At 40.4% G+C, this 25,947-nt stretch overlaps 1 protein-coding gene across 1 annotated transcript in view; it reads right to left on the bottom strand.

Annotated features, from left to right (window-relative positions):
* Nucleotides 1-546: 546 nt before the first annotated feature.
* Nucleotides 547-25,947, bottom strand: part of PKD2 (polycystic kidney disease 2 (autosomal dominant)) — a 31,757-nt gene continuing 6,356 nt past the window's right edge. The window contains exons 2-15 of the mRNA XM_014961499.1: nucleotides 24,326-24,439; nucleotides 20,743-20,876; nucleotides 20,146-20,396; nucleotides 18,722-18,946; nucleotides 17,940-18,168; nucleotides 14,052-14,222; nucleotides 12,012-12,193; nucleotides 10,781-10,901; nucleotides 8,270-8,368; nucleotides 7,467-7,588; nucleotides 6,566-6,683; nucleotides 6,151-6,314; nucleotides 4,508-4,655; nucleotides 547-3,510 (exon numbers count right to left, since the gene is read on the bottom strand). Of these exons, the coding sequence (XP_014816985.1) occupies nucleotides 3,277-3,510; nucleotides 4,508-4,655; nucleotides 6,151-6,314; nucleotides 6,566-6,683; nucleotides 7,467-7,588; nucleotides 8,270-8,368; nucleotides 10,781-10,901; nucleotides 12,012-12,193; nucleotides 14,052-14,222; nucleotides 17,940-18,168; nucleotides 18,722-18,946; nucleotides 20,146-20,396; nucleotides 20,743-20,876; nucleotides 24,326-24,439 (2,312 nt within the window). The 3' untranslated portion in view covers nucleotides 547-3,276. The remainder of the gene's footprint in view (nucleotides 3,511-4,507; nucleotides 4,656-6,150; nucleotides 6,315-6,565; nucleotides 6,684-7,466; nucleotides 7,589-8,269; nucleotides 8,369-10,780; nucleotides 10,902-12,011; nucleotides 12,194-14,051; nucleotides 14,223-17,939; nucleotides 18,169-18,721; nucleotides 18,947-20,145; nucleotides 20,397-20,742; nucleotides 20,877-24,325; nucleotides 24,440-25,947) is intronic.

Here is a 25,947-nt window from a genome sequence, read left to right as displayed (position 1 = left end):
ACACTAAAGGCTAAATATACTTCATAAACTCAGTATGTATGTATTTCATCAAAGACTAAGATGGATTTACATTAAGCATTTAATTTTCATTAATATGTTATACTTTTGAACGGGTGAGATAGCTGCCCAGACAGAACTATGGGGCTTACATGTGAGCGTGGAATGTCCAAGGACCATCAACCCTCCAGATACTGTGGGATTCCCTGAAGCAAAGGGAAAAAATAAAGGGGAGAAAGAGAGTAGAGAAGTTAACTTAGACAGCAACTGTAAAGTAATAAAGGGACAGTGTTACCAGCAGTTGGAGCTGCTAACTGAAATAGCAGAAAATAGACTTGTGCCTTTGCACAAACTTGAAAAAAAGTGTTAAAAAAAGTACTGTTTGGGCAATGGAGAAGTAGGATCATCCCAGTCCTCTCCGTTCATCTACACCCTGTAGTCCTTTTTACATTATTAGGTAATCTGAAAATAAGGTATGAGACAGAAGTAACACATACAAATAAAATGTAGGATTCTTAATGTTCCATTATGAACAAACCAAGTGTACGATAGATTATACAAAACGTTTATTAGGAAGTAAAGTGCTCAGTTTTACAGATCAATACATTCCTGATCATTGTAGAAGACTTGCATAATTAACAGCTTCCTAATAAGACCAAACACTGTACATTATTATGCAAAAACTTTATTTTTGTAGTGTGAAAAATGATATTATAATCTAAAGTTGAAAAATGAAATAATAAAATGTTTATAACATTTATCAAGTGGCCATGCACTTACTGCAAGACCCACTGTCAACACACAGGGGTACCCCATGAAAACTTACTGCACTTCAAAATGAAGTTTGTTATTAAGTAACGACACGTTACAGAAATACACCTCAACAAGTACAGCTATGAATGCAAACATTTTCATAATAATCATATACTACAAATAAAAGATGAAACACGTGATTAAACTTACATTTTGAAAGATATGTTTTTACAGGAAACCTATTTAAAACCATACTCACGGATGTAGTTTTGCTCTCATCCCCCTCCGGATGGTCCCAGATGACCAACAGATCATTTCTGCACGCCCCCCAGCCCCTGCTGCCATAAACCTCCTCACCAGCCATAGGCACAAGCCTTAACACAAGGTATTCTTAGTAAGGTTCCAGCTGATCGCTTGACAACTCAAGTTGGGTCATTGATTTTAAGTACTTGATTATTTAAGTACTATCTTTGCATTTAGGCAACCTTTGACCCTAGAAACCCAACATCAACTACATGTTACGCACACATGGAATTAGTCAGCATGCCTCCAAGTTTAAGCTGTTGATCACATTTTGGATATGAATATAAAGACAAGGCTATGTATACTTAAATTGCTTTCTATTGTATTGGCTCTTTTCCTTGCACACCAGGTGGTCATGTGTACAGCTTACGGAGTTTTTTGTTTGAAGTCAGAAATGCTAGTTCAACACGGAAAAGCTTTCCTCAGAAGGGTTTCTAAGGTCCAAAAACTTTCAATTAAGGCAAGATAGAGCTTAGTCTAAGTGTCTCTTGTTTCATACAAATGCCCTAACCACTGTACTGCATGCTGTTTTGGGAAGTTGACGGAGCCTCTTGTGAAAGAGCATGAATTTCTACCTTGTGCAGGACAAAATAACCCCCACAGAAAGAAAAAAATATTTCACAAGAATCACAACCTGCTTTCTCACGTCATTCTATTCTTGAGACAAATAAATTCCAGTCTCCACAATGAACCTCCTCCTGCTTCCCCTTACATTAAGTTTCTGTGCATACGGTTTCTCATACACTTAAAAATAGGGAAAGACATGGAGCCTATTTAGTTTTAGCAAGGCATTCTGAGTCACTGCACATCCCGGCAATGCAGCTGAGAGATCGTATGCAAAGCATAAGCTTTGCCCAAGCAGTACTACCACAAGAAAAGGTGCTAACCCCTGGCATTTTTGAAATAAAAAGCATCAACATAACATATACATGCTACTTATACTTTGCTAAATATGCATTTTTTTCTTCTGTGCACCCTACTGTAGCTAAGATGTGTTTGATTATGTAACTTTCAACTTTTCTTTACATCAACTGATAGTCTTTACAGGACAACTTCAGGAAAAAAGCCCAATTGACAACCTCCCTCCTAAACTCGCATTCCACGTATGGAAACATGTTGGCTCAGCAAAATTACAAGCACTATACCTCGATGCTTTCTATAGGAAACCATCGTAATTTCAGTGTTGCATCTCCTTTCAAAACCAAAGCTTCTACAACACGGAAAACAGAGGAAATGAAATACTAAAAATCTGTGATTATACTCTGATTTTCCCAACTTCTCTGTCCTCTTCCCTGTCACATCCAAGGAAGAGTTAATGTTTTTCAATTCTGTGTGCTTTTAAATAATATATTTTCTGCAAAGTAACCATATTTACTAAAGAACCTGTGGAAAGTTTATCCCAGGAACACTTAGATTATGAAAACACAGCGTTAGAAAATGGCTACTTTGAACAAAGCTGAAAATTATTCTGTTAGTTGGGTAAGAGACAGTTCTCAAAATAATTTTTGAAAGGCTAATGAAATGCAAAAACACGTAATGTGTACAGTTTCTATTATGGAAAAATGTAATTTACAGTCTTACAAATTAAGTGCAGTTTCTTCCATTTGAAAAAACATCATATTTCTCAGAAACAGGAAAAATTGAACATTTTAACTTAATTAAATTGTTTGCACACCAAGAATAACTCAGAAAAATAGGCAGAAACTTGAAGTAAAAAAAAAAAGTTCTGTTTTCTTTGAAAAATGTCAGTTGCTATAATGAATGAGACAAACTGATGCCACCTTATTTTTGAAATTGCTTATAAAAGCATTTTAAAGTCCTTTTTTCCAACAGAAATCAGAAAACTCAAACTTTCATTTGAGTGTTTTAGCCACAGCATATTACTTTTTCTGAAGTTGCTGCCCTCATTAAAGTGTTCCCCATAATACATGTATGGAACCAAAATTCTGTCCAGGTAGATTTTGTCAGACCTGGTTTCCATTCTGTTTCCTGTATTTTCATTTCCAAGACTGACAGTCTCACTGTTGGTAACTTGATCATGACACATGGCTTACACAGGTCTGGAAAATGCCTTATGAAGAGAATATTTACTTTTGCCCACCAGTAAAAATTGTCCTTAGCAGGCTGATCAGGATGATCACCTCATACTCGGAAACATTGTAGTAGTGTGTCTGCTGGCATAATACTGCCCTGAAATATTTAGAATCACTTACCAAGTTAATCCTACATGTGGATGTTATTCCCCCCATTTCCTCCTCCCCCATCAATACCATCTGACTGGGAGGAAGACGGCCGAGAGTTCCTTGACCGAGGCTGGCCATTCACTCCAAGTGGTGTTCCCAACCGATGGCTCATTTGGGATGCTGTATCATCCGATTCCCATCGCTCCAACTCCTCTCGCACAAGTCGCTCCATTTGTTCCCTGTGGATTTCATTGTCACGACCCAGTCTTTCATCCTAAACAGATTAAAAGACAGAAGCTGGAAGCGCAGCTTCCCAACTCCAGTCTAAGCAAAACCCTGTGCAAACACGAGACATTGTTACGCCACTCAAGTATTTCCATAGGTTCATGAAGAAACACAGCTACTGCAGTAAATTATTTTCTTTCCAGTGATGCAACACCCAGGTTGTCACCTTCACTTATCAAAGCCCAACTTGTACTACAGTTTCTAGTATTTAAGTCCACGTCCAGAAATACAAAATATAGTGAGGAGAACACATCCGCAAGGAAGACCCATCTCAAGAATCAAGCAGAATTAATGGCTATAATAACAGTAACAGCCACAAACACCTTATCTGTGACAGGGCAGCTGCAAGTCTGACCTACATAACCCACCAAGACAGTCCACCTCGCCCACGCTGAACAGCCCTGTTCTGGCTGTTCTTGCTCCATCAGGAAGCTGACAGAAATAACACGTTTGTCTCACTGGCCACTTCCATAGGGTCCTCAAGAAAGAGAGGGTGGGAAGGGAGGCAACAGAAGCTAGATAACCCTGGTGACAGAAGTCACCACCCACCACACACAATCCCAGAAACAACATGGGAGAAGATGAGCTGGCTGCACAGGATTGCTGGGCTGGATCCCCCACATTCTCACAGACTAGTCCATAAAAACCTTTGCATTAATCCTGACAGATACCAAGGGATAAACGAGATGTTTCAGCTGCTTCAAGTACCAAACACCACTGCTGCCCAGTTCAGGGGTTTAAATGGTGCTGTTGTCTCAGTGTGACACAGGTCTGCTAAAAGATGGGTTGTCATGTTTGAAACTTGCATCACGTCCCTAACATTTCATGTTTTCCTAACACAAAACTGAAATCCTTTGGCCGCTGCCGAAGCACCCACCTCATTTTACCACCACTTCCTCAACCCTCCCAAGCCAAGCAGTAGGAAGAAGTGCCAACAGTAAGCAAGCCATGCAGGTTGTCACCACAGGAGAGGGTGGGTTTCTTACCTCTGTCACTCCATCTAACAGTCTTCCCAACACATCTCTCCTTTTCAGCTTGGCTCTCTCCATCGCTTCAAGCTTCACAATCACCGCATCAATCTTAGAGACAATACTGCCAATAGAGTGCTCCATGCGATCAACCCGCCTCATGAGTCTGAGGGTAACAAGTATGAGCTTCAGTGACTCTGATATTTCTGAGTTGGTATCATTCTAGCAGGTCAACACACAGAGCAGATAAGGATGAGAAAGCATTTTATTTCAAGCATGCATCTAACTTTCCGCAGATACGTCCTACTCTCCAGGAAGGGACAAGGTACCCAAGACCAAGAAGATAACAGAGGGGTAAAGCAGATGGGAAGAAAGCACACATTCCACTCCTTTTCCCTGCTTTTAGGGCATCCTCATGAAAATTTATTGGTTCTAGTTACTCAAATTCTTCATTCAGCTAGTGTTGCTGTAATTAATATGGAGATATATTATTTTAGACAAAATACACACTCGCAAGTACCTTAATCTTACTTAAAAAACCAGATGAAGTTCCTGAACCTAAAACAATCTCAAGGTTTCACCACTTTAAAAAAAAAAAAAAACAAACCAGAAAAGTCTCCTGGTATTATTGTAGCATGACTATTTTCTCTGTCTTTTCAACTGACAGGTTTTAAGGACAGGGGTTTTTTTTGTTGTGGTTTTTTGTTCCTTTGTTTTGATTTATTTTTTTGTCTTCTGATTCCCATGATCCTCTCTAAAGTATTTCCAGTTCAGATATTACTTGAAAGCTACTAAAAGGAGTGACTTAAGCACTTTAAAAACATAACACTTTTCATAGAATCATAGAATTGTCTGCGTTGGAAAGGACCTTTAAGATCATCTAGTCCAACCATCAACCTCACTCTGATAAAAAAACATCACTAAACCATGTCTCTAAGCACTATGTCAACCTGTCTTTTCAACACCTCCAGGCATGGTGCCTCAACCACTTCCCTGGGCAGCCCAGTCCAAGGCTTAATAACCCTTTCGATGTCAAAGTTTTCCTAATATCCAACCTGAACCTCCCCTGACGCAACTTGAGGCCACTTCCTCTTACCCTATCGCCTGTGACTTGGGAGAAGAGACCGACCCCCCCTGGCTACACCCTCCTTTCAGGGAGTTGGAGAGAGCGAGAAGGTCTTCCCTCAGACTCCTTTTCCCCAGGCTGAACACCCCCAGCTGCCTCAGCCTCTCCTCATAAGACTTGTTCTCCAGACCTCTCACCAGCTTTGTTGCCCTTCTCTGGACTCGCTCCAGCACCTCAATGTCTTTTTTTGTGGTAAGCGGCCCAAAACTGGACACAACACTTGAGGTGTGGTCTCACCGGTGCCCAGTACAGGGGGACAATCACCTCCTGAGTCCTACTCCCCACGCTGTTCCTGATACAGGCCAGGATGCTGTTGGCCTTCCTGGCCACCTGGGCACACTGCTGGCTCATGTTCCGCCAATGGTACAATATTTATGAATATTTTGATGATGATGATAATAATAATTTGAGTTATAGGAGAGACCACTATATAACTGAAATCAGAAAACCCATGGGGGGAAAAAAAGAATGAAAAAAAAAGAGAAAAGAGATGACACACCATGCAGATTCATCCCTTTCAGAAGGATAAACTTACACTTGGAACTCTTCATAGGAAACCCCACTAGAGCTGCTGCCCCTCCTCCTGGAGCTGTGTCCACTGTCTTCATCCTCATCCTCCTCAGAGTCGTCCAAGCTCCGGGGAAAGCTGCGACTGCTCAGCGGACGTGGCAGAGAACTCCTATCCAGGTCCAGATCCTCCTTTGTGAAAACACAAGCCATGGACAGAGATGATGTAAAGACTTTCACTGGTACAAGGGGGATGGGGGTGTCAAGGTCTAAGATCTTCTGCCCTCCATCAGCTCCATTGCCTTTTTACATTTCTGCTCAGATAGCCAGGGATAAGAGCAAAAGTGAAGGGAAACAAGAGGACACTTGTGGGGCAGCAAACAGCACAGGGAGAAGGCTGGCAGATGGTGCTGGTGGCATACCACTCCTGATGCTAAGCTCACCCTCTCTTTCTCCAGGTCATCTCTCATCTGCTGATGTTCATGCTCTGTCAATTCCTGGTCCCCATCCTGGTCATATTTGGTAAATATTGCTTCAATCTCTGCATCTGTGTGCCCCTTCCTGGAAAGGTAGTAAAAACAGTTCCCTTACTTTCCATTTTTCAAATACTGAACAAACTTCAAGAATTAGAAAAACACTTCACTTTGAAGAAACTTCCATCCCCAAGCCAAAGACACAACTGATCCCAGTGCTGCCTATGAATTCACAACACTGATAACTAATGAAATGTAAGGGCTGAGGTTTCTGCTAATAGCACGAATCTCCCCTAGGCTGCACCCTGCTCCTTCACATCCCCTTTATACATCCTTATTTGTTCCCTTCCCTTGGACTCCTGCCTGTTCACAAACTCCTGCAGTGGCTCAGATAGAAACATCACCATTTCCTCAAAGGCCTTAGACCTCTGCTTCCTCAGACCCTTCCTCCCCCACAACACAGCATCTCAAGGAGGTTGCACCCCAGAGTGCCAAATCCTTGCTCCAGTGTGGGATGCCACCCCCCTGCAGCAACACTAGCCATAGTGCAGCACCAGGCACCAGAGCTCAGCAGACCTCCTTAGTTAAGCCTTCTCTTCCATCTCAAACTGACTATTCTTCTTCCTCCCTTCTGCCCTTTTCCACAGTCCTATGCTACAGTTTGTGTACCTGTACACATCTGTTTGTTTCCATAAACCTTCCATCAGATACAGGAAAAGCACAGGCTTTGTTGCCCACTAACTAAAAGGAAAGTACTCTGCTGTGTTTTCTTTATTCACATTAGTGAATTGCCACATCACAGAAGTGAAAGAAATTTGCATCACTTGTCTCTGGGGTTACTATTCAAGACGAGAAGTAACAGCTTCCTTACCCTTTTAGATCTTGACGGAGTTCATCAAAATTTAATTTTCCCCCACCCTGTCTCAGACTTTCTGAAATGTCATCAACAGTAGTTTTCTTCAATTTAAGTTTGATCATGGCTTTGTTGTAGCCCTAAAGTAAAAAGTGAAATTTCGTGTTTTACTTGTCATGAAATGTTAACACCTGATTTCCATTAACTTTCTTGATTACAAAAATCAGCCAGTGTACACTATCATTCAGCGTGTTCCAAAAGCCCTGCAAGAACCTCTTTCCTGCAATTTATCCACCTTTTATTTCACCATTTTAATGGGCAACACACAAACACCTTTGTAGTTAGAGGTAAGGCTTTCATTGTTCAACTTGTACTGCAGGAATGGAGTATTTTTGTCCCAGTAAGACACCTATGGCAGTTACTGATATTGAAGTGACAGTTTTAAATAAAGCTGACAAAACAGGTACAACTTTCTGACTCTCAACACGTTATCCAAGACTTGCCTCATCTTCTTGCCTGAAATGAGGTAATTCTGAGTTCTGTGACCAAACAGCAGTTTTGCTCCATCAGTTCAATATTTCTGTATGGACGTAGGCAGAAAAATCCTATGTCACACTCAGTAGGCTGATGATTCAACGCAAAGCCTCAGGTGACTAAAATATGTTGTGGCAGAAAGTTTTCATTAATTTAATTTACACTCAGCTCAAATTAAATTATTTTAATTGAGATGTGTAAAAAAGCTTTACTTTGTACAGTTTATATAGCATTTTATGTTCAGATGTGAGGAATGAGATGTCAAACAAACAAAATGTTAGTTTTACCTTTCTGATAAGGTCAGACAGTTCCATTTCTGCCTTCTGTTGTGCCATATCCGATTTGACCTCAGAGTATGTATCATTGATAATGGCCAAGAACATGTTCTGTTCATGAGAGAAATGAAAATACCCACTTGAAATTTTCAGGAAGTCTGAGCCCTACTACTTCTATGACCTTCACGTGCAGACCTATACATGAATTTTTTAAAAAGGGCCAAGAGAAAATGGTGGGCTGTTTAAAAAGCACTAACATCCAGAGCTTGAGATATGAAATATGATGCCCTGCAGTATAACAACTTTTAATCAAGACTACCGGCTACTAACATGACTGGAGAATTATTTTCCAGAGAGGGTTCACACCTACACACAGCAGTGGCAATAAACCATGTCTGTTTAACGTTTTTTGTTTAAGTTTGACCTTCTACATGCAAGGTCAAACCTTCACAGATAACAACTGTGAATTAATTTAGGCAACACAGGTTGGCAACAAAATGCCCAAGGAATCAAGTTAATTATTCATCCTTGAATAACCAGCATAAACACAAGGCTCTTATATAGTTACACCTCTGCTTGCATTTCAGACTAATGATAAAACCAAACAAAGCTTAAAATCAGACACTTGGTATGTAGGCCACTCTGAAAAGAGTTCAGTCACTTGTTCAGACAAAAGAGAAAAAATTGGTCTCACTAACCCTGTACCAAGCATATAATTTACTTGAGCCATGCTGTCATTACTGAAAGGGTCCTGCTGAACATGGAGTAAACATGACTGAATTACAACCTGGACATTCACGTTCAAAATGAATTACTCAATTTACTGGTGTGCTCAATGTGTCCCTCTCATGCAGAAAGGCATTTCCTCATGGACTTGAAAAAAAATGTTTTAGGAGAACAATCTTTCAATATATGCATTCTTGCCCAACACCAGAGAAGTAAGAGGTAACTTGACTACTCTCTATTTTGCTTTCAGAGGCCCAACATTAAGAGTTGGTGCTTTCTGCCCATCTTTCCTAACTTAGCTTCCAGGTCTCAGACTGATCTCAAGGAGCTTATAGCAACATTTCATTCCAGCCAAATGACAGGATGCACAGATATTAATAAGCACACAAATTATAATGAGTATTTTGAATAACCTGCTGTGCCTTCACATCCCAGTGCTTTTCCGCTAACCCTTAGGAAAACTAATTATTTCTTTCCCTTGCTGAACCCCTAGCCTCTGGATTTTCTGAGGTGCTTCTTTGACCAGAGTGACCAATATATTATTTTCTGATTGACCACCAGTTCCATCTCACTGAACACTTCAGATTCTCTGCTTCCTTACTAGTGAATAGCCAAGATGAAGTCTTCTCCCACAAATAATACCTGCATGTCATTTCTCCTCATCTCAAAGAATAATAACAAGCCTCATCAAGTACAAGGGTCATTAAATAACTAAAAGTTGTGACAACACAGGACTGCTGTACTGTTGTAAGGTTAGTAAAATCCTGCTTTAATGCTTGCCACCTTTATCAAATCACCAAAAGACACACAGTTTGGGGAATAACCTGATGATTTCTTGCTCACATTAACAGCTTCCATCTGGTGACATCATCAGAAACAAAATTACTATATATATTAATGTTGGTACCAAGCTAACTGAAAACTAATTTCAGGTAGAAGATACTGGGGCTTTTCAATTTTATTGACAAAAAAAACCCCAACATTATTTACTTGGTCTCCTACATTTCTAAAGGAGAAGTCTCCTCCCTCCATGTTGTTATATAAATTATTAGTAAGACTGTGATATGAATGCAGTGCTCGAATCAATAGAGAGTATACAAAAGATAAGTACTTCCTCACAATATACTCATTTGTCAGACAATCACTTCTACATACTGCCTCTCAGATAAGTTGAGCTTCTTATAATACTGTTTATCAAAAAGCATACAGGTAATGCACACTGGGAAGGTGAGAAAGACAGGGCCCGACTCTGCCCTGAAGAAGGAAGATGATAGAAGAGAGGCCTTTGCAGGCAAACCTGCCTATCTGAAAGCTGCTGCACTGCTGATGAGTTAGGCTCTTCTAGCAGACAAGCTGAATGCTGCACGCATCAACTAGACTGTTGTAAACACAGCCAGCCACACACTAGAGCACTTAATATACCAGGAGCCTGTATGGAACACTACAGCTATTTTTCACCAAAAGATACGGGCTTGCTGTGTATGCCAACCAGGCACTATTCAGATTTTAGAAATAAAAAACTCTTTCAAATAATAATGAAAAATAAAGTAAAAAAGCCACAACGTGGAGCACTATACGGGAATGACAACAAGCATACAATGCAAATCTATTTTAAATGAAGAAAAAATGAGAGAGCGTAGTGACTGACCATATAAAAGTCAGGCCCCTACATGGACTACACACTCACCATAAAAAAAAATAAATAAATTAAAAAGCCCCAAATAGCAGTAGAAATCAAAGAACAAGAGATACAAAAACAGCAACCTACCCACCCCACATAAAGAAAGGCATACATACCAAAAGAATGAAGAACATAAAGAACACAAATGTAGAGAAATAAACTGGTCCCAAAATTCGATTAGCTTCTTCAACCTCTGTGAAGTTGAAGTCTCCCAAAAGGATGCGGAACTGAGTAAATCTTAAAAAACAAAACACATCCAGAAGTTGAAACAAAACACTTTTTGGAGCTGTGCAAGAATTCTCAATCTATTTTACCCTAACAGTCTTACTGATAAGCAGCAGAGAAGTCTGCACTACTGTAATACTTTATCAGGCACTGCAATATTAATTCCTCAAGCCCATCTCTAAGCATAACCAAACTCGCAGATGCCACACACAGAGAACAAAACTAGGGTGGTCACTTCTGGCTTTCGGTCAGAACTGATAACGGGGGCAAGAAGCAGCAGAGCAAACCAATGACTACCATTGTGGAGCTTTAAGACCTACTCCTCTCTTTCCTATCCCTTCTGCCTCTCACATACATACTACCCAAGCCCTCTCCCTCCAAGTCTGCTTGCCACCATACAACACCATCAGCATATTTCAAGTTCCACCGCTTCTCTACAAGGAACTTCTTGCAACACTGCTCCAGTGTTAGGGGCCAGGGGGAACTCGATAACTGAACAACTTGCTATTTACCTCAGTTAGAATCAGGTTATATTGTACCAAATTCACTGAAAATTCACCAAATTTCACTGAAATTCAGTGAAATTCAGTGAAATCAATACAGGAAAAACTGATTAACATCCCTATATTAAGTCTTCTCTCTCTCCTGGATTCGAGCAGATACTTACAAATTTACTAGTTGGTTGTCTACAATGGACTCCATTTGTGAGTCAACCAACTACACGTACTACCAGGAACACAGTGTTATTAAGCACACAACATTTCAGTAAGCATTACAAACAAGTAAGCACGTAATCAGTTAACTACAGAAGACAGAGACACTGCTTTGTCTAGGTATGTGATGAACTGTTATAAACCCCATGTCACTTCCACCAACCAAAACTTGCCACTTTTAGTTCACTGATAAGAATATACTATATTTAGAATTTCACAGCAAAGACAGTTTTTGAACTAAAAATGTTATCAAAAATGCATATGCTACAGAGCTACACCAACAGTGTTATGTCTGCAGCTTATCTGTTTAGATGGATATCGTGGGATTTGTTTGGTCTCTGATGGGGCAACCAAATCCATTCACCAGTGTACTGAGAAATTCCCTGCATTTTTTTATTCTTGTACTTACATGCAGTCCTGGAAGGTGCTGAAGTCATCAATTTGAGTGCCAAAGACAAGGTAGGCCAACTGAGCATATGCTAAGAAAATAATAAAAAACATAATAGCAAAGCCAATGACATCTTTGACGCAGCGAGACATGGTAGTGGATAACTGACTCATCGTTCTGTTGAAGTTAACAAATTTGAAAAGCTGTTGAAAGAAAAAAAAAACACAACCCAACAACTGTAAAGACAAGGAAGACAATTTCTTAACACAATCACTCTCTAGCCTTTTGCATGTGAGATGCCTTACTCAATTTGACTGCAAAGTCAGTTAATCTACATTTAGAAATACATCACTTCCTAAAAACACTGATGCTTGAAATGTGAAAAAAATACTGTGAAAACACCAACTTCTTGTTTGGGTGTGGGGTTATTTGTTTTTTCACTCTCCTATTTGACACCCTGGCTTCAAAGCACTGTTACCGAAATGCTTCCAAAAGCCTATTTATCTTCAACGAAGATGTTAGCTATGAAGTAGTAAAATGTGAGAAAAGAAGGTCTCACAGCTGACTTTGCTCTGAGCAACTGGTTGGACTACAGAGAGGTCCCCTCCACCCTGCATTATTCTATTACTTTGCAGTTTACCATTGTTTTTTATAAATGAGCAACTTTATTTCTTAAACCATGATGCAAAAATTAGATGCAACTTTGTCTTATAAAACAGTAAGAAATTAGCTAACTTGCTTGATAAACCTATGCATCTGTTTGGAAACCCACTTATCATTGGTCTTAACTTTTTCCCCTGTTAGACAGTTTATTAACTAAACATTCCTCTGATACTTTACACACACAGAGGACAGGAAAATGAGTACAGACATGAAAAGAACTATCACTAGAAAGGAGGCAGTAAAAAAACAGAGAAATTAAGTTTAGGTAAAGTCATATGGATCATTTTCAAATGAACTGGACTAGCTCTACCAACCCTTCTAAAGATTTAGAAGTTTTGAATAGATAAAATGGGCACAGTTAAACCAGGCTAAGAAAAAACAGTACCCAGTAAGAATTACTGACTTATCTATTCAGGAATAATAAAAATATTTCTTTATGTGTCTGCTGTGACAAAACACTAGCACTGACTCCATCTTCTAGACTTAAACAAGGGCTGACTAAACCTGTGGCAAATTACAACCTTGCTTTGAATATGCAAGAAGTTAAGCCTGTGCTCTGGCTTTCTTGTTGTTCCAGTCTGAGGTAAAACAGAACCAACTTTCTGTTCAGTAATTTTATATCTTAGCTAGGCCTCTTCTAAATCTCCGAAATTACCAGCATATTGTGGAGAAAACTGCTCATCCTCACAGTGATCAGACCAATGTTTACAGTTCATGCCAAGGAACGGTGTGCAGAGAGGCTCTTGCTTATACTTATTGCTATAACAACCAAGGTCAGCTAATTTCATTATTTGCCCTGTTGGCAGGTCAGAAACGGAAAAGCGTAGAGGGGTCACACCTGTGGGGAGGAGTGAAGAGGCAAGGTGACCCAAACCTGACCAACATCCCATCTGCCCCATGCTCAGTATAAAAGCTGAGGGATCAAATGGTCAACACTCTTTTTCTTCAATGGCCAACGTCCAAAAGGGACTCTGCTCATCTGCCTTTGATCCCAATCCATGTGTCCCTGTCTCCAGAGCTGGAATCCAGTTCCCACCGGTTTCCGAGTCCAGTCTGGGACTTCCCCAGTACCTGCTGGGGACATCATCCTGGGAGCTTGATAGGGTTTTGCATATATTGTATCTATTTCATTATTTCTTTTTTATTTATTTTAATATTCATACTTCATTAAAGTAGTTTAGTTCATTCTAAGCTTATAAATCGCCTTATCTCTTCCTCTCCTCTCTTTTGGGGGGAGAGAGGGGACACCTGTCATTCAGATCAGCCAATCTGGCCCAAACCATGACACTTGTATGACCAATTTTACGCAAAACACGACTAAATCTCAATTAATATATCACGTGAAACTCCAAATACAGCTTACATTCTAGTGTTAGAACAAGGTTGTCTTGCAGTTACCTTAATCCAGACAAAAAACACAGTGACTGCAGCAATGTTGTTGAATTGCATTTGCCAATATGCCAAAGGTTCAAAATTGGGGAACGAGTTCTGATCTTCCAGTAGCTTCTTTAGGAGCATATCAACAGTTGATGTCCTATAGATGCTAATTCCTATAGCTACCACAGAGAGCTGATAAAGATACAAAAGAAAGATACAAAATTACTTGTTTTAGTCACATATGTCAGATAAGGTTAAGATGTTCCTGCTGGTGAAGGTCCCACCAACTGGAAAAGGAGAAACATAACCCCCATTTTAAAAATGGAAGAGCCAGGGAACTACAGGATGGTCAGTCTCACCTTTGTGCCTGGCAAGATCGGAGCAGATCACCCTGGAAATTGTGCTAAAGCACATGGAAAATAAGGAGGTGATTGGTGACAGCCAACATGGCTTCACCAAGGGCAAATCATGCCTGACAAATTCGGTGGCCTTCTACGATAGGGTTATAGCATTGATGGGTAAGGGGAGAGCAACTGACATCTTCTACCTGGACTTGTGCAAAGCATTTGATGTTGTCCCGCACGACATCCTGATCTCTAAATTGGAAAGACATGGATTTGATGGATGGACCAGTCAGTGGGTAAGGAACTGGATGGATGGTCACATTCAAAGGTAACCAGTGACAAGTGGTGTTCCTGGGGTTGGTACTGGGACCAGTGCTGTTCAACATCTGTGTTGGAGACACGGATGTTGGGATTGAGTGCACCATCAGCAAGTTTGCTGATGACACCAAGCTGTGTGGTGCGGCCGAGAGCTAGAGGGAAGTGATGCCATCCAGAGGGACCTGGACAAGCTTGAGACATGGGCCTGTGTGAACCTCATGAAGTCCAACCAAGCCAAGTGCAGGGTCCTGCACCTGGGTCACAGCAATCCCAGGCACAAGTACAGGCTGGGCAGAGAATGGATAGGGAGCAGCCCTGAGGAGAAGGACTTGGGGATGCTGATGGATGAGAAGCTCAACATGAGCCAGCAATGTGTGCTGGCAGCCCAGAAAGCCAACCCCATCCTGGGCTGCATCAAGTGTGACCAGCAGGTCACGGGAGGTGATTCTGCCCCTCTACTCTGTGCTCTTGAGACCCCACCTGAAGCACTGTGTCCAGCTCTGGAGTCCCCAACATAAGTAGGACATGGACCTGTTGGAACGTGTCCAGAGGAGCATCACAGCAATCAGAGGGCTGGAGCACCTCTGCTATGAAGACAGGCTGAGAGAGTTGAGGTTGTTCAGCCTGGAAAAGAGAAGGCTCCAGGGAGACCTTAGAGCAGCCTTCCAATACCTAGAGGGGGCCAACAGGAGAGATGGGGAGGGATTCTTTATTAGGTAGTGTAGTAACAGGATGAGGGGTAATAGTTTTAAACTGGAAGTGAGGAGATTTGTATTAGATATTAGGAAGAAATTTTTTCCTGAGGGTGGTGAGACACTGGAACACATTTCCCAGATAAGTCGTGGATGCCCCATCCCTGGAAGTGTTTAAGGCCAGGCTGGATGGGGCTTTGAGCAACCTGGTCTGGTGGGAGAACTAGCCCATGGCAGGGGGGCTGGAACTCAATGATCTTTAAGGTCCCTTCCAACTCTAACCATTCTATGATTCCAAGATATGAGGAACTTTATGTTATCTATAGCACTACCATAAACTGAGCCTTAAGTAAAAGCAAATATATTGTTTTCAAGATGTCCTGACTATAAAGCTGACAGAAGGTTCTCACAGTCCTTCAGCATCAACCCTGCTGGAGACTGATCACACTGGTGCTTATGCCCAGGCAGCTGTCAGGGCTGGAGGGTGGCAGGTTTCACCATCTTTTCACCTTAGAGTAATTTAACAGCCCAATGGCTGCTGTTTGAGATAAGATCCAAACTAGAATTTTTGGACATATGAGGAAATGGTTTTCACAACAAAATCATTATAGACTACAGACAAAAAGCCTGGGAATAAGAAGATTTAGAAATCTTTTCCTTGCCACAGTTGAAGAACAAGATGACTGAAGTCTAGTGGGCTCAGAAAAATTAAGGTGTCACAGAGAAGGAAATATAAGGAAAAAAGAAAAGAGAACTCAAAAAGACAAAGGTGAAAAAGAGTAAAGATGAGAAAAGACAGCAGTGGCCAAAAAGGTACTAGAGTTTCTCTGGCACACAGACCAACTAGTATTGCCCAGAACAGGTGGATACTGGTGGATAGCAAACTCTCCATGAGCCAGCAATGTGCCCTTGTGGCCAAGAGGGCCAATGGGATCCTGGGCTGCATAGGGAAGAGTGTGGCCAGGAGGTGGAGGGAGGTCATTCTCCCCCTCTGCTCTGCACTGGGGAGGCCACAACTGGAATCCTGCCTCCAATTCTGGGCTACCCAGTTCAAGAGCGACAGGGAACTGCTGGAGGGAGTCCAGCGTAGGGTAACAAAGATGATTAAGGCATTGGAGCATCTCCCTCACAAGAAAAGGCCAAGAGAGCTGGGACTCTTCAGCCTGGGGAAGAGAAGGCTGAGGGGAGACCTTATTAATGCTTATAAGTATCTAAAGGGCGGTTTGAGGGAAGATGGAGCCGGACTCTTCTCAGTGGTTCCCAGTGACAGGACGAGGGGCAAAGGGCACAAGCTGGACCATGGGAAGTTCCACTCCAATCTGAGGAAGAACTTCTTTGGGGTGAGGGTGGCAGAGCCCTGGCAGAGGCTGCCCAGGGAGGGTGGGGAGTCCCCTTCTCTGGAGATCTTCAAGACCCGCCTGGAGGCTCCTGAGTGATGTGCTCTGGGCAGCCCTGCTTTGGCAGGGGAGCGGGACTGGATGATCTCTAGAGGTCCCTTCGAACTCCAACAATTCTGTGATTCCATGATTCCATGAAGAAGCAACAGCAGAGAAGCTGTAGTTCTACCATACAGCTAAGGTTCTTGCTTTGATGTCTGCAAATGCACTTTTTATTAGTGTAAGTGAACACCATGTATACATAGTCATAAAGTACATAGTCATAAATTTAAACAACGTCCCTCACACAAGGTATAGACATGGAATTTTGGTCTTTTGCGTGAACTGAATTTTACACTCACGCTTGAATACGCTTCACTGACTGTAACAACAAAGCATCTTATTCCCACCCCCATTGTTAAGTATAATAAACAGCACACAGTGCCTGAAAACATCCTCCTAAATGGTTCATTTACAAAGCACTGTGATGCAAGTATGGTTTCTGTAGATTGCAGATACTAACTTCAAGACTTAAACCTTTGACTCATCCAAGCCTGAAGACATAAAATGAGTGTGGGACTGGAACTGCTGAAGCACCACTGGCTTCGAATACTTTTGGTAAGCTCAGCTTGTTACAAATCCAGAGGGAATTACATTATGTAGCTTTAAATTCAAAGCTTAAATTTTCTGCTACACCAAAATTACTGACGTGCAACACTGTCCACTTAATCAAGAAAGCAGCCCTGAGAGCTGCTAGCACTCTACAGTTTTGAGACACTTCTTAAAACTTGGCATTAGCTGGTGGGTATTTTAATACCACATTAAGTCTGTATCAAATATGCAGAAAAGAAATGAGGGTGAGTTTGTTACTCCTCATAATGGCTGTGCCTTCACAGAAAAAAACTGAAAAAACCATGCTGGACAAATACTCTAGGTTTTCACTAGCACACGGAGTTTCAAACCATCGAAGACAGAACAAGCAAGTTTGCAACAGACACCAACATTACAACACAGACTAAAGTTGTCTTATTCAGACTGAATTGACCAATAGTCTGTAAGTATCCCCGTAAGTATCCCTCCTAATGATGGCCCTATACCTTAAACCCACAACAGAAATACTGGGTCATTAATGTCTCCCACCAAGTGCATTTCAGAAGCCTTATTATAAAGATTACTTACCACAATGATAAGGATATCAAGGCAATTCCAGAGACTTCTGAAGTAATGTAGTCTATGAATGTGAATTTCTAAAATCTCTTCCACCATATAATAAAGAACAAAAAGACAGAATGCCACTTCACAGGCTGCCAGGAAAAAATCAAAAGTGGAGATGTAATGAATCAGCCTCACTGGCTGAAACTGCCAAGATGTAACAAGGCCTCCAGTCGCTGGAAACTCCACTAACAACCTTCATTTGAAAAAAGGCATAGAAAACAAATATCATTTACACAGCATTGATGAAAAGCACTACTGAAAGATATATTGTTTTATTTGCGTAGTTACTTAAATAATGGAAACAGGCAACAGCCCACATGATTGACAGAAGACGCTACGCAGAACAAGTGTAAACCTGATCGCTCTCAATTTTGACCAAAACCCAAAGCATTTCAGAACAGTGATAAAAAAAAGCAGAAAGCCCTGTCTTCATCTGTTTCACGCTACCTAAACTAAAGACTGATATTGTATATCCATGTGTTAACTTTAATAAGCCAACTCACTAGAGAAATCACCTGTAACCTGCACCCAGGCCGTTGTGAAAGTCAGAACTGCCTCCAGATGGCGAATTCAGCTGCCACGTGGAGTCCCACCTCTTTAACAGGGAGGCACACAACTTCAGCTCTCTGCCTCCTTTCTACAAAACATACACTTACCCATGTTCTCAAAACAAAGCAATCACAAGAAAGCCCCAAATCTACAACCTACACTGTGCTATTTGAACACTGTCATGGTTCCGTTCATACCTGACCACGCAGAATAGGTTGATGTTTGCATTGTATACAGAGAAATCAATGAAAGCTGCTCTGGTCCCTCTGTCCAGCCACAGGTTCTTCTTAAGGCTAGCAATCTGCACAGCTGTCACTTCTCTTGTCCTTGAGAGGTCTTGGTAATAACCAGCCCCACTGTATGTGGCAATCAAGCCCCAGTGGCTGCTCCCATTCAAATCCTTCTCATTGGTGTACGTCCAACTAGTTCAGAAGTGAAACAGCACGTTAGTCCTTCCACCTTTCACTCAACAATTAACAAAATAGACACCAACAAAACCTGAGCAAAAAAACCCCAATCAGTTACTTAAAGCTGCTTTCATTTAAGAGATGCTTGTAGAAAGTATCTCTGCTGGAGTGGGTCCAGAGAAGGGCAACAAAGCTGGTGAGGGGTCTGGAGAACAAGTCTTATGAGGAGAGGCTGAGGCAGCTGGGGGTGTTCAGCCTGGAGAAAAGGAGGCTGAGGGGAGACCTTCTCGCTCTCTCCAACTCCCTGAAAGGAGGGTGTAGGGAGGTGGGGGTCAGTCTCTTCTCCCAAGTCACAGGCAATGGGACAAGAGGAAACGGCCTCAAGTTGCACCAGAGGAGGTTCAGATTGGAGATTAGGAAAAATTTTGACATCGAAAGGGTTATTAAGCCTTGGAATGGGCTGCCCAGGAAGTGGCTGAGGCACCATCCCTGGAGGCACTGAAAAGACAGGTTGACATAGTGCTTAGAGACATGGTTTATCAGAGTGAGGTTGATGGTTGGACTAGATGATCTTAAAGTTCCCTTCCAACCCAGACAATTCTATGATTCTAAAGTTTTGATGTACCCTGGAGAAAAAGCTTACAAAGTTCCTTTAACGAACACAACAAAATTAAGATAGAAAGATAGGTCATAAATATGTTAATCATGAAAAGAGAACGCATTAATCCACTCGCACAGAATTTCAATCCTCAGGGAAAGAAAACTGGTATTTACATAGTTGCCTTCCATCTCCAAAACCTTTTACAGTTCAACCGACACACTGTCCTCCAAAAGATGCAGTGCTATTCCCATTTATAGCCTGGGAAGACAACTCTGTGAAACACACTGCAGTAATACAATTTGGAATTACAGAACAGGTGCTCACAAGTTGCAGTGCTGCACTCAGACCACAGCGCGTCTCCCAAGCACAACAGCTACCAATGGCACATTGACAGCACCTAAATTCAAGTGGATTAAGAGCACAGTTCTCTCCAAGTTCAGTAAGCTTTCTCCATGAGCAGAACTGGCAGCAGGTCTAGATGTACCTGGCTTTCTGTACAAAACATACAGCAAATGCAGAGCTGCCTCTGCCAAGTGATTTATTGTGTAATTCAGCATAGCCCAGGTCAGGAAAAAAAGAAAACCAAAAACGTGTCTACAGGAATACTACATACGCTGTTCCATTCCGAAGTCCAAAAGGAGCAGTATCTTCATTAGCGACAGAGTAGACATCATAGCAGTCTTTGATTTCATCCTTTAAATCCTCAGGTATTGAGCATGACCCATTCCTCACTTTTAGCTGCCGAATGCGAGGCACCCCTAAGAGAAGGTTCTCATAATAAATGAAGCTTTTGTTTTCTGCCATGGTTTTGTTGTTGTACCACATCTCCCAGTAAAGACCATCCAACAAAGGGCCTTCTGTGAACTGAGGAGGAAGACAAGAATTTCAGTTTGCACGTTGCCAGCACTGGTTTTATAGATCTTCATTCCACAGACATGGTAGAATTGTAGTTGATATTTTTTCTGACAGAAGACCTTCCGGTTACCTGTCCTCCAAAGACATTCTGCAACCTTGCCCTACCAGCATTACCCAGGTTCTAAACTTTCACATTTTTAAGGCCTACTTTCTTCCATAGCTTTGACATTGTGCATAAATCTTCATGCACAACCCCTACCACCTTAGAAAAAAGATCCTGCAGATTAAATTTACAGGCCATGACAGCACAAGCAAACCACAGCAACAGCGAGATCAAAAACTGGTCTTAGATTACCTTCCAGAAGTCATCCATTGTGGACAAAGTTTTGAAATCAGTTTTCTCCATTTTTGATACAGGTGCTTCCAGGAAGAGCTGCGACATAACCCTTGTGTAATAGTACATACTGGAACTCACTGTCCCGTAAGTCACTGCAAAAGATTTGGTAGAGGTAAAGGGCTTGGGGAAAGAGAAGTAAAAATAAAAAGGAAGAAAAAAAATAATATAGAATATTATAGAATAAAAGAATTTATAGAATAAAAAGAAGAAAAAAGAAGAAATTTATCGAATAAAAAGAAGAAATTTATCGAATAAAAAGAAGAAATTTATCGAATAAAAAGAAGAAATTTATCGAATAAAAAGAAGAAATTTATCGAATAAAAAGAAGAAATTTATCGAATAAAAAGAAGAAATTTATCGAATAAAAAGAAGAAATTTATCGAATAAAAAGAAGAAATTTATCGAATAAAAAGAAGAAATTTATCGAATAAAAAGAAGAAATTTATCGAATAAAAAGAAGAAATTTATCGAATAAAAAGAAGAAATTTATCGAATAAAAAGAAGAAATTTATCGAATAAAAAGAAGAAATTTATCGAATAAAAAGAAGAAATTTATCGAATAAAAAGAAGAAATTTATCGAATAAAAAGAAGAAATTTATCGAATAAAAAGAAGAAATTTATCGAATAAAAAGAAGAAATTTATCGAATAAAAAGAAGAAATTTATCGAATAAAAAGAAGAAATTTATCGAATAAAAAGAAGAAATTTATCGAATAAAAAGAAGAAAAAAAGACTACTTTGCTTGGCTTGTTTTGAACACAGCAGGTTGTATTTGTATAGATTTTGCACTGAAAAGTTTAAGCTTCAGAACAAAACAAAATCCACACTAAGCAGCATTTGTCTGTCAACTGTGATCAAAACATAAAAAGCAGCAAATAACAGACTGATCGACTGATCGATCAGTTTAAAGTAGTCAGATCTCTGCCCCACACCTCATTCTATTATTAATGCTTCTACAAAAGCTAACTTCAAGAAAAACAATGGCATCATTCAGCCGGCTGAAGAGAAGCAGCTAGTGCCTTTTCAGGTGACTTGTGCTATCCAAGGCATCTGTAGAGGGCTGGCACGGATGGCACAAAACCTCAGGAGAACTATGCCCTGCTTGGGCAGATAATGATGCTCAACTAGGATATCACAGGGCACCATAATATTAGCCACCTACGGTTAGACAATGAAACTCCACCCAAGATGCGCAGTGCTTGTAAAAGAATCTCCCCACAGAAAATAAATGACTGTGTGTTATTTCTTTTCCTCACACTGGGCCAAGCATTTGTCTGAGGACCACAGAGCATAAACTATATAGTGATGTACAAAGCCAAAATGGCTTGAGAGAACAGTTTCTGGCACTGATACTGTTACTGCCTATAAATACTTAAAACCATTTTACAGCTAAAACTCAGAGAAGCCTGAAAGCTCAAATATACACTGAAAAATCTCCATCAGTTCTGACAATTTTATAAAAATATTTTATCACAGGGAAGAAAATGTCGTTTTCTTTAGCAACCAGAGAACAAGAACTATTTCTAACAGGCTTCTGCTGTGGTACGTGGAATGTATCACAGGACTGCGCAATACCTGGATTCTCTCTAAATATGTGCTCTCAAAAATACAAGAGTACAAGAAACACCCATAGCATTTAGCCTGCTCTGGAAAGCTCTCTCCTAGGGCACGCCAAGCCACATACCAGTTTGTCCCATGTTATTGCTTACACGTAAAATTTAAAAGGATAGTACTTAAAAAAATACTAACGCGTATCTGTAGGTATTTAACACACTATACTTTTCCTTTACTTTGTTACCAAAAATCTTTTCCTATAGCGTTAACAGCCTGCAGGCAAACTTTTCTTGCTGAAAGCAATTTCACTTTATTTTAATTTCAAGTCCCTCACTGGTCACCTGGTGGTACAGCATACAAGCCACAAGCAGTCTTACACCACTTTGTTCAGAAACCTGCAGTAAGAATTCTTAAAGGACTCAGAAAGGAAAAAACATGACATTTAGTATATAAACATGCTTGCAGTACAACACCAAAACAGTTGTTTCAACAATATAAAGTTTGGGGGTTTTGTGTTTTGTTTTGGTTTTGTTTTTTGTTTTTTTTAAGTAATTCTACTCTGGACAAGCAAGGCAGACTTGCTCTCACAGAGGCAGTCTACCAATGTAGTTTAGAATTTTAGAGTGGAAAATAAAATGCAATCTCACAAAAAATAAAACCATCACCTTGTTCTGTTCAAACTAATCATAAACAACAACTTAAGAGCCACTGACATTTCAGGCATTTAGAACACAGCCGCCCACACTAAAAATTGGAGGCTGGAAACATATCCGCTTTCCAAAGATTAACTTAATGCATATAGATTTTGTTGTTATTCTCACTAGTAATCAAATAAAACATCTATTTCACAACTCCATAGTAAATTCTATTTTGCACTGTCTTGCTAATTTTTATGCAAATATGCAAACATGCCATGATTTGACTATTAACTTAAGAAACCCTAGAGATCTTAAAATAGAATTGCGTAAGGGTCTTAAGTTCCCAAGACCAGAAAAGAAGATCGCTCTCAGAATCAGTACATTATGCCAGTCACAACTGTTCATGGTGCTCTGTGAGGCCTGTGCTAAACATCCTGTGTTATCTGTGCTTTATCACTAAGGTTCTTCACCCTGAGAAAAGAACAGCAAATTCCGTCCAGGCTGCTTTCTTAAACTCTGTTTGGGTCCAGAAATATTGCTATACATCAAGCTCCTCTCTTCTGTACTAAGACTGTATTTAGTAAAATCTGCTAACGTCTTCAGTATTGATTCTAGAGCATCTACCTTAAAGCAGTCACCTACTTAAAAGCCAAATAAAATAAAATAATAATTAAAAAAAAAAAAGTAGGTTGAATGTTACTCTGTTTTGTGTTTTACAGTGTTATGATACTTCATATGATATCATAGACAACAAAACAAACAATCCACTTAAATCATCGAAGTCTCCAGCTGTGATTCATATACGCATGAGTATACATAGACTGCTGATGTATTTAAAACATCCAGCATCATGCAAACACAAATTATCAGATATTTCTAAGTAGCTAGCATTATGTCTGCCTTTCCAGCTACTATCAAGAACTTCTAGTCTTAGAATGATCTGTATGTAAGCTTGGTGATAAACTTGAAACTCAGCGATTTAATTTAATTTTTTGTCCTAAATGACTAACTCCTACTCTTCACATTTAGCAGTTTTGTTCAGTGATTTCAAAATGCATAGCAGAAATGTTACATGGCAATGTGGTACTACATTAAAAAAATGCTCCCTAAAAACAAATATGCTATCATCCTGTTTAAATGTTCAACACTTATTAAGGCACAGAAAGTTGCAGTATTTTCAATTTCAAGCAACAATCCATGTGCAGAAACAAGATAAAGATTCCAAATATTTGCCTACACACCTGACAATTAATTCTTCTCCCACATCACTGAAACAACCTTTATTCTGGAATCACAGATAACCAAGCAGGTAGTACAGAATGGGATGCATAAAGCTGCATGGTACTTACAGACACACAAGACCACAAGGAAAATCATGTATGTAACCAATTCCCGTAAAACACTTTTCAGATATTGCTCTCTGCTGGTGTTGCTTTCTTCCATGAGTCTCGTCCCCCATAGACCTTAAAAGGAAAACATATATAATGATGTACACAAATGTCTGATACTAGATACACAAATGACATAGTAAGTAGTTTTGAATGCTTAACCTATGTAACTTCTGCTGCAGGTTCTTCTATGGATTTTAAACTGAACTAAGTTCAAGCAAGAACAACTTCTTCCATAGGCTGAACAGAGCCCAAGGCAGTATTAACTATTCATGAGATACAAAAATCATTTAGTAATAGCTCAGCAGAACTCTTACCAGAATCTATGGAAGATATGCCAGAAGTGCCATCACTTAAAACCACATGGTATGAAAAGAGATACAAGTATACAAAGACATGCATAGAGAGCCATCTTTCAAGAAATGAAGTGCAGTGTTTGGAGCTTTTTTACAATATGAAAAGCATTGTTCGATGAATGAAAATGCACATTCAGTATCAAACCTTTCTTAGTAGTCTTATCCTCCTTTCAGATAGGAAGCTACTTATGTCAGTCAAACATATTTTTAAAGAAAACGAATCCTAACTTTCCTCTCTCAAACAGGCAAGGCATACCCAACAGAGATGGAGCAGGAATCTTGGTGAGCGTTTGTACATGATTTCCTTCTCTGCACAACAGAGCTGTCATTGCAACATTAGCAGTGACCTACGTGAGCAACCACCACATGACCACATGAGCTGTCAAACTGGGCAACCGCGTTAGCTGAACTACTGCTGCTTGTTACTAGCTTCATATTATACTTGACATTCTCAAGAAGACAGCGTAAGAGAAGTTATTGAACTTTGGTGATCCATTCCAAAAGGGTAACAAAAAAGCAAAAGGATCTTTTAAATGGAGCCTCTGAAAGAAATAACCATTAGAAATAACTGATCTCATCAATGCTTGTAAATATCTAAAGGGTGTCAAGAGGATGGGGCCAGACTCTTTTCTGTTGTGTCCAGTGACAGTACAAGGGGCAACAGGCACAAGCTGGAACACAGGAAATTCCATCTCAACATGTGAAAAAACTTCTTTACTTTGAGGGTGACAGATCACCCGAACAGGATGACCAGAAAGGTTGTGGAGTCTCCTTCTCTGGTGATACTCAAAACCTGCCTGGATGTGTTCCTGCCCAACAGGCTGTAGGTGAACGTGCTTTGGCAGAGGGGTTGGACTAGATGATCTCCAGAGCTCCCTTCCGACCCCTACTATTTTGTGATTCTGTGATCTTGGAACAGAAAGCAGTTAATAACCACCATACTTATTTCTTGTGCCTAATACAGAGCAGAAAAAAAGCTGGGAATAGCTGCTGATGTTCAGAGCAGAATTGCTACCTTCAAGGAACTTCCCTTCATTTAAGCCTAAATAAAGCAAGGTGCTGTGACCTTAGTTTATGGTGGGAGAGAAAGCATATCAAAATAAAAATTTACTCTTACAGAACCACACCAAACTTCTGCCCTTTTCAGGTATTTTAAACGGCCAAGCTTTTAAAACATGCTTTAAGTTCTCAGTAAATGGAAATGAACCAACCTCAAACTCCCCAGGA

This window comes from Calidris pugnax, unplaced genomic scaffold (assembly GCF_001431845.1).
Source record: "Calidris pugnax isolate Ruff unplaced genomic scaffold, ASM143184v1 scaffold694, whole genome shotgun sequence".
In the NCBI taxonomy this organism is placed as follows: domain Eukaryota; kingdom Metazoa; phylum Chordata; class Aves; order Charadriiformes; family Scolopacidae; genus Calidris; species Calidris pugnax.
Note: the sequence above shows the minus strand (reverse complement) of the source record. Positions and strands in the feature narration are given on the sequence as shown.